Below are 9,744 nucleotides of genomic sequence, written 5' to 3' on the forward strand. Positions count from 1 at the left end.
CAAACAGGTGGAGAAAACAGCAAATGGTAGTATTGTAGAATTGTAACATAACCATTCGATTAAACTCATTACCGTATGTCAAAATGTTGTCAATGAATAACGTTGTTTGTTTATTCGTCGTCATACTATACAGTAATATAGTACTGTGTGATGATCTAAAGGTGAGTAAATTAATTTACTGTAATCATAAATTTTATCTTACTAATATAATAAAAATAGTAATTGGATAATGTTTGTATTTTATGAAAAATTGGTATTAACAATTATATTTTTAAAAATGTATTATTACCATTTCTAAAAACTCATTACTGTATGTCAAAATGTGTTCAATGAATAACGTTGTTTATTCGTCGTCATACTATACAGTAATATAAATACTGTGTGATGATCTAAAAGTGAGTAAATTAATTTACTATTATATAATTATAATCATAAATGTTATCAATACTATCCCTTTAAACTCATTAGCGTAACAAAATGTTATCAATGAATAACATTGTTTGTTTATTCGTCGTAATACTTATACAGTAATATAATACTGTGTGATGATCTAAAGGTGAGTAAATTAATTTACTGTAATCATAAATTTTATCTTAGTAATATCATAAAATTGTAATTTTATATTGTCTATATACTCGTATACAGAAAAATTGGTTTTAAGAGTCTTAGAATTTTGTTATAATCACTCCTTTAAACTCATTACTGTATGTCCAATATTGTCATTGAATAACGTTTTTTGTTTATTCTTCATAATACTTATACAGTAATATAGTACTGTGTGATGATCTAAAGGTGAGTAAATTAATTTACTGTAATCATAAATTTTATCTTACTAGTATAATAAAAATAATAATAATAAGATAATGTCTGTATTTTAAGAAAAAATAATGTTAAAAATTGTATTTTTACCATTTCTCAAACTCATTACCGTATGTCAAGATGCTGTCAATTATCGTCACGTGGGAGTTACAAAGTATTCTATTATGGCTAAAGTGGTGTTTACATTTAAGCTACTGTCACTATTTTCAAGTTTTTTTTTTTTGGCAACTTAGAATGGCCAACAAAGCTGACGGGCCACCTAATGGAAAGTAGTAATCGTCGCCTGTAGGGAAAAAGAGATTGTTAGTGGTGGGGATTTATTAGCTTAATAATTAGGCTTAGGCCCAATAGGCTAGCAATATATTTTATCTGGTCGACCTCCACACGGTTCCCCCTGGATATCGTCTTGGTTATTTTTTTTAGAATTTATCAGGATAGGTGAACTGACCTGCTTTCATCCTCATCCTTAAAAAAACCGTCGCCTGGAGACATGAAGTTCAATTTCAGTTTGCAGTTTAATTTTAAGTATTTTTTATGCAACTTGGAAAGACGAATAAACTAACAAAAAAAAAATGAAAATATATCACTATTTCTATTTCCAGATTATTAGTAATGAATTCTTCTAACAGCCCCATTGCTAGTATTATACCCTATAGGTCAATCTCCCGTGGTCCTCCCTGGAAACAATCGTGCTGAATTGCCAGTGTACTCATCACGATGGGCTAACTAACCTGCCCTTCCATTCTCACTTATCATCCCTCACTGGTGCCCCGCCAGCGTATACCGTTAGCTCAGACGGGGTTACCGTTCCATTCTCATCCATTAAAAAAACCTCATTGCTTATTTTAAATGTAACATCATTTTTTTAAATACCTTGACTATTAATAATGGCTTGATTCTGGTTGGCTTGTTGGTTCTGCCAACTGACGCCTGGTGCTCCATTGTTTACTCCTAGATATAAGAGTAAAGTGATCAGCATTACCACCATCATCGTCATCATATTAGCCTTCAACTGTCCACTGCTGGACTTAAGCCACTGCTAGACATAGGTCTCTCCCATAAACGGCGTATTGTCAATAGTTGCCACGCAGGCGGATTGACAACCGCAGTTAAGCTTTAGAGATGTTCTAAGAAGGATGCTGCTGCCCATCCTTCTTAGTTGGTTATCATTCCATTATCATCCATTAAAAAAAAACTCTAACTAAGGATAACTTACGTATTGATTCACGCAGTTAAAGCCGCGAGAAGCAGCCTGTTTTAATTATACTTAACATTTACAGGAAGACAACATAGACCGAGGTGCGCATAGCGACAGAAATGGATTGTGGTTTGGACCTAGACTGGGCAAAAGGTCATTGTCGATTTCACACGAAGACAACAGGTAAATACCTAATTTAAAATTGTTTTTTATAACTTGTTTTTTATACTTTTTTAGAAAGGATATACTTACAATATATCCTTTCAGATAAAAAAAGAATTTTCTAAATCATTATAGAATTGACGAAGATATGAGGTAACAAATTAAAAAAAAAAACAATCGAATTGAGGGTCTCCTTCTCGCCTCCCAAGTGTGGCAACTATAAAGTTTCATCCCAACTATCAGGACGAGTGGCGGTCGTCCACTGTGCGTTTTTCAAGGCACTTTCTTCCACGCACAACCACTCTTTAGAGTCAACTTCCAGCAGCAGTATTCCCGAACCGATACAACATCATAACCTTCAAGAAAAGAGCATATTCGTAGGCGGCGGTAGTCACTTACCATCAGGTGAGCCGCATGCTCGTTTGCCCCTTGGATTGTAAAAAAAAAACTACTGGCCAAAACCCCTTTTATGGAAGAGATCAGCAATGATGATGGACGATTTCGAAATTATGGATAGACCTAAAGAGGGTTGACGTCAGGCAGGCGGCCGGTCGTCAAACTATAAGCCAAATCTTTTTGTAATATGGATAAAAAACATATTACGCCGACCCCAAATAAATTGGGATAAGGGTAGGAAGATGATAATTATAGATTTATTTACCGCCATCAATGTCCAGAGAAACCCGATAGAGCGATCGATTGGGTTTCTTTTACCCATGCTTATTGAAAATGCATTGTTGCAGACCATTCCTAAGATTATTAGAAGCTGCCGATGCACTGAAATATTACTATGACCAACTACCGTACTACGAAGCACAAGCGGACGAGCCCGAAGCAAAAGGTATGTATACTATTAACATGTTGGTGCATGCCAATGAGTGGGTAGAAGAAAATGCTTTGTCTCAGGAGCGGAGACGTAACATCCCTACATGAGTCTAGTCCAGATCATGAGTTATCTTGATTTAAAAGCTAAACTATTGAACTTATTTTGATAAAAAAAATTATAGGACCAATCTATAAATCTACCCTATTAGATAAAAAAAAGCCGGCCAAGTGCGAATCAGACTCGCGCCATGAAAGTCCTGTACAAAATTATAAAGTTTATTTTGTTTGTGACATAACTACAAATTTACGATTTTCGGATATTTTCCTTTACTTGTGCAACGTGATGTTGTTTCTTGCTAAATTTCACGATTCGTAGTCAACGGGAAGTACTTAATATATGTTTTGATTCCTTTTGCGAATGTCAAAATATGCGATATAAATGTAATGGCCGTATCTTATGAACGGGTCGATTTAGAAGCTCGATTTTTTCACTGCTTTAAGAGATTGCAGACCTGTGTGTATGACATTTATTACAACTTGATACCCTCATGCGTTCCTGAGCAAAAGGGCCTTAACAGACGGTCTATAAAAAGATCGGATCCATATAAATGTTCCGTTTTTCCTTTGTAAGTACGGAACTCTAAAATAGAATTTTCCAAAGCGGTGGCAAAGGGCTGACGAAGTTATGAGAAAACACAATAAAATCTTATCCTACGAACTACGTCGGTCACTTTGATTCTTCTACGGATATTCACATTCCGGATTCCGTCACGCATAGAAACTCCAAACACAGCTCTCTCCAAAGAGGGGGAAAGGGATTGTTAGTAATGGAGACTGAGAATCCCATTGCTAGTAATATACCCAACCAGGTCGACCTCCTCGCGGTTCTCCCTAAAACCTATCATGGTTAATTCCTGATGAATTCATCATGATGGGCTAATTGGCCTGTTTTCATTCTCATCTATCACCCTTCACTGGTGCCCCGCCAGCGTATCCCGTTAGCGCAGGCGGGTTTACCATACCATTTTCACCCATAAAAAAAGCCCTCTCCAAAGCTCGCTGACTAACTTGAAGCTGTAAAAGCTCTGGCAATAATAGTATTATTAAATAAAAATAAATTTTCAGTTACAAAGAAGGTGATATTCACGCCCAAATTGGGTAGAAGCCTGGACGGCTATTCGGACAAACAGGCGTATGAAAACATAGACTTCACCCCTCGACTGGGGAGGAGATTGGCTGATGATATGCCTGCTACTCCACCAGACCAGGACTTGTAAGATATTTTTTTTATAATAGCAACATATATAATCACACTGTCTTGAATGAATACAGAGACATAATAGTCTATGAATGGATTTCTTTTATACAACTTAGAATGGCAAACAATCTGACGGCCCACCTGATGGAAAGTGGTAACCGTCGCCTATAGACATGAGCAGTACCGTGGACATAATAGAGTATACTGTTTCGCCCATGATACCCCCTATGCATTGCCATTCCTGAGGACTTAGGTGTTATTCCTCTGTATCCTGTAAATACACTGCTATATCCCACCCTTCAAACTGGAACACAGCCATGCAAACACAACTGTTTCACGGTAGAAACACGAATGGAACAGAGGTGCTCAAGCAAAGGTTTTATGACAAAGAAAATATGTCTAGGTAAAGTTACTATTTGGCCAAAATTTAAACTTTTTTTGATCCTTTAATTATTTCTAATAGTGTATAAAAAAAGAAATCGGTGGAAACAAATAAAAAGAATTGACAGTCGGACAAAGCACCTCCTCCTTTATTGAAATCGATTTAAAGTCGACTTGGTCTGAGGAATTTTTAATTTAAATACTTGCCGCACTGAAAAACGAGCGTGTTTTGTTTTGATTTGTCAAAATTTAGTCAGACAAACGTTAGTTCAGCCGATTAAATGTAGACCTCTTTTTGAGACTCCATATAATCTTAGAAACAATGATATTAATAAATAAATGCTCCCAGATACAGACCAGATCCCGAGCAACTCAGCAGGAAGTATTTCTCACCAAGGCTGGGAAGGAATGTCAATCTGACTCCGAGACTTGGCCGTGAATTGTATGGTGAGTTAAAAATTCAATAAAAATATAATCAGACTAGCTGTATACCGCGGAATCATTCTTTTTTTATACAACTTAGAATGCCAAACAAGCTGACGACCCACCTGATGGAAAGTGGTAACCGTCACCTATAGACATGAGCAGTACCACGGACATAACAGATTATACTGTTTCGCCCATGATACCCCCCATGCGTTGCCATTCCTGAGGACTCAGATGTTATTCCTCTGTACCGTGTAAATTCACGCCATATCCCACCCTTCAAACCGAAACAGCCATGCATACACAACTGCTTTTCGGTTGAAACACGAATGGGACAGAGGTGCCCAAGCAATCGACTTTTGTACGGTCTCCCACTGGTAGTTGTGTAGTTTAATAGCGTATAATCCTCCTCAAAAAATGAGTCATCAAATGCAAAACAAATTTTTCATAAACCATTTTTAATTCTAGAGATTAGCACGTACAAACAGTCAAATTCCTCGTCGATTTATTACCTTACTAATAAATTCGTAAAATAGTGGACGTGAAAGAAAGAATAATTCGAGAATAATTCGAAATTGTTCTTTTATAATTTTTGGGTATTCAATATTATGATGGAAATTTCCACCAGTATCCAAATAAGGGCTAATCTAATGTATATTTATATATTATTTTTTGTTTTTTTCAGAAATATATCCAGGCAAAATAAGGGTCGTCAGAAGCGCAAACAAAACAACCTCGTCGTAACTTTAAAATATGCCGATTTTAAACTTAATTAAGTGTTTTATATAATTATTTGGACGAAGTAAAAGTTTATGACATCAAAATTGTAATTTATTAAATTATAAATAAATAAATATGTGATACAAGACACTGAAATTTGTTTACTTTTTTTTTAATTTGTTGTTATAGCCTGCGAACTGTCAACAACAGAAATTATAACAATGCAAAATTAAAAAAAAAAAACATCGTGTGACAAAAACAAAAAATACAGATGAGCTTTCTATTTTTTGCAGACACTTAAAAGAAAAAGTTTATACGTAATAATGGTACTTTCCCCCCGTGTGGTCCCGGCATAGAATGGACCACCCATTCCTTTCCCGTGGGTGTCGTAAGAGGTGATTAAGGGAGCTTAATGATCGAGGGGTTAACCAACAGCGTCCCTTTATAAACATAACTGAAACCTAACTGCGATTGCCAATCCGCCTGACAAGCGTGGCAACTATTGGCAAAACCCCTCGAGTGGTTTATACCGAACTGAGTGAGAAATTCAAATTGTGACAAGTTTACCCGCGGTAGCAGGAAACTTTTAAGAGAGAAAATTCTTCCTGATGCTTATCATGCCGCACGCACTATAATTGTAGATATTCTACATTTAGTTGAATATACGGCTGCTACAACAGATTTATGGACTTCTGACAATAATAAAGCATACCTAACTATTACAATACTTATAATTCAAAACTTTTTTCGCAAACTGTTACTACTAAAGAGGTTACGGAGAAACATTCTTCTATTATTTTAGCAAGTGTGCTGAAGTCGATATTATCGAAGCCGTTTGGTAGGGAAAAAATTGATCAATTTATTTTTTTAAAGTAGTTATTACACCAATTTCAGTTAAATTTGTTATCTCATTAAAGATATATTTTTGTTTTTTTTGTTGAGTTTATTTAAGTTTTATTTAAGTTAATTTTAAAACACGTATATTATTACATAAATTGTGTAAGAACATAATAAAACTGTTTATATTTGGATCTCATGAAAGTTCCTTGTTAGAATAAATTAAATTGGATTAGAACTTATTAGTAGTAGATTATGATATAATATTTTAATTTGACTGATAGTTGATATAAGAGGTTTCTTGATTATGTATGACAGGTTTAGTTTGAAGGAAAATTCTATTTTTTACATATTGTTTAGAATTTTTTTTTTTTTTTTTGATAAAATGAATACACATTTTCTATGTAAAATTAATACTGTTTTATTCGTTTTAAAATTTTGGTCACTCGCGTTTTATATTCCGAGTGACTAGAGTCAATAAAAATCACTCGAGTTTTATCTTCACTCGAGTGGCATTCGAGTGAGTAACTTATCAGTACCGAGTGACTCGAGTAAAAAAAAATCACTCGAGTCGCATCACTAATATAGTCCCTGTAATCTATTCTTAGGGTTGCCCGATTAGATATATTTTTAGCAATTATAGGTAAAAAAATTTTTGATCACATAATATTGGAGAAATAAAAATCTTGGAAAAAAATTAAATAAACTTGATAAAATTTGGGAAATGCCGGAATACTTGTAGAGTGATATATAGAATGTAAATTAACGTTGCCCATTGCCGACAACCACTTATGTAAATGCCTTAACAGATTATAAAAAATATACGAGATGGAAGGATAAGTAGGCCAAATGGAAACAGATGATTCAGATAGTCTGATTACGTTGACCATACACAGCTGATTCCACGCGTCACGGTAATACTTAAGTACGTATATATTTTTTTAATGGATGATAATGGAATGGTATACACTGGCGGCGCACTAGTGAGGGATGATAGGTGAAAATGAAAAGGCAGGTCAATTAGCTCAGTCGGTCAGTTTCCAAGGGAGACTACGTGGAGGTTGACCTAGTTAGGTATATTGCTAGGAATGGGGCCCTTAATTTCCATTATTAACAATGATCGCCCACTCCTAATACATATATTACATTGCTGTTTCTTGATATGTCATAGTATTTCCCTATAAAATATTATCATTTCTTTATATTATGATATAATAAATAAATAAATATCATAGATTACATGATTTTCAATAATAATAAAAAAAAAAGAAATATTTTTTTATTTTTCGGAAAGAATTTCTTCTGATTTTCAGTTCAGTCTTTACCAACTTGTCTTAGACTTTGTAATTATGCCTCACAGTTAATTGTTTGTAGAAGTTCAATATATAAATAAAATATCCTTTACATGTTATTTGGGTATCTACAAAAATAAAAATAGCGATGTTATCGGCTTGTACATACAAAGTACAAAGAAGCCGCCGCGACACGTGTAATATAATCATTAACCTGACATAGCAATTTCATAGATATTACAGCTGCATAGCAATATAAAAATTGCGTGCAATTTTAAATTATTACACGGTAGTGATTAAGTTCTTTATGTCAGTCTCTATAACTAAAAAATGAATGGAGATAAATTCACACAGTCTTTTAAGTAATGTCGAAGATACTTATTACGTAGGAAAGAGTTTTCTTTTTTTCTCCCACGAACACTCATGTTATGGAATGAGCTCCCTGCCGAGGTTTTCCCAAGAGACTAGAACATGGGATTCTTCAAAAGGGGGGTAAAGAGGTTTCTTCAGGGTCGGCAACGCGCGCGTAATACCTCTGGTATTGTAGGCGTTCATAGGCTACGGTAACCGACACTATTGTAAATAGTGCCGGCTAATGGAATAATTTTTTGTGGGAAGAAAATGGTAATAATTGGAAATAGTTTCACGTCGTCGACCGTGCAGAGCCGGTTGAACCGTCGCCCTGCGTGGTGCCTGCTGTGCGCAGGAGATCTCGCGGTAATGCGCGCGTAACGTCCGGTGGACGCGCATTGCGTGAGGCTAGGTCCCTTAAGTGTGGGTGGACGCTGTTATCCGCCCGGCTGAACATAGCGCGTGCCAGCCAGCGGACAAACTCGTCCACGCAAGGGACCGCGAGATCTCGGGCAATTACGTTATTTCTGACGTAACGACCTGCGTCTGCGCACAGTCGCAAGGCACAGTTCTACTGAATCTGCAGGCGCCGCCTCTGTGTATCGGAGCACAGTGCGTACCAAGCGGGGGAGGCATACGTCAGCTGCGAACGAATATAAGCTTTATAAATACCTACTTTCGTCCGCAGCGACAAGTTGGAATGGAGGACCGGCCGTAGCATGGCACGCGCGGCCTTAGCCTGTGTGACCGCGCGTGTAACGTGCGCGGTCATATACAACGACCGGTCAATCTCGACTCCTAGGTAGCGCACTGTGCGCTCCTATGAGATGGGTGACCACGGAGGTTGAGAGGCGGCGGAATGTTAAAGAGGCAACAGCAGGCGTGCCCATCGCCAAACAGCGATCCCTTTCAGACAACCCAAGGATGGAGAGAACTAAATTGCGTCTGTTAACAGACACAATTTAATTCCAGAGGTGTTACAGGAAAGTAATAAGACTAAAATGTGAGAGAAAAAATGGGTAAGTATTAATTTAAACGCAGTATAAACAATATAAATAAAATAGACTTACATATAATAATAATTAAATACTTATAAAAATCTTATTAATATTTTCTTTTTTTTTTTTTCGCTTATTCCTTACCACTCAGTTAAAATTATATCAAATTATACTCTGAACTATTTACATTATTTTTATTATACACACACTGCACAGACAATCACCAAAAATATTGCTATTTTTATTTTATATTTATTTTAATTATTATTTTCACGTATCCTCAAATGGGTTAAAGCTGAAAATCAGTGTTTTGTTCCTTGAACAATGTTCCACGCTGAGCTTCGACCTTTTTGTATTGCTGCAGATCACACATAATAACACAATTTTATAAATCTTATGTTGTTTTATGTATTATCTATTCTTATGAACATGTTGTGTGTGATTAGTAACAAACAAATAAACGATATATCTATCTAT

The 9,744-nt window shown here is 35.8% G+C and overlaps 1 protein-coding gene across 1 annotated transcript; it reads left to right on the forward strand.

The window, feature by feature from the left end:
• On the forward strand, positions 1–5,945 carry LOC113519120 (PBAN-type neuropeptides-like). The gene is made up of 6 exons (XM_026904175.3): positions 1–161; positions 2,100–2,200; positions 2,923–3,020; positions 4,130–4,277; positions 4,993–5,090; positions 5,755–5,945. Exons 1-6 carry the CDS (start codon positions 84–86, stop codon positions 5,811–5,813), a joined length of 582 nt encoding a protein of 193 aa, XP_026759976.2. The 5' UTR covers positions 1–83; the 3' UTR covers positions 5,814–5,945.
• The last annotated feature ends 3,799 nt before the right edge of the window (positions 5,946–9,744 follow it).

The sequence above is a fragment of the Galleria mellonella genome, unplaced genomic scaffold, assembly GCF_026898425.1.
Source record: "Galleria mellonella isolate WM207_F2 unplaced genomic scaffold, CSIRO_AGI_GalMel_v1 utg150, whole genome shotgun sequence".
In the NCBI taxonomy this organism is placed as follows: domain Eukaryota; kingdom Metazoa; phylum Arthropoda; class Insecta; order Lepidoptera; family Pyralidae; genus Galleria; species Galleria mellonella.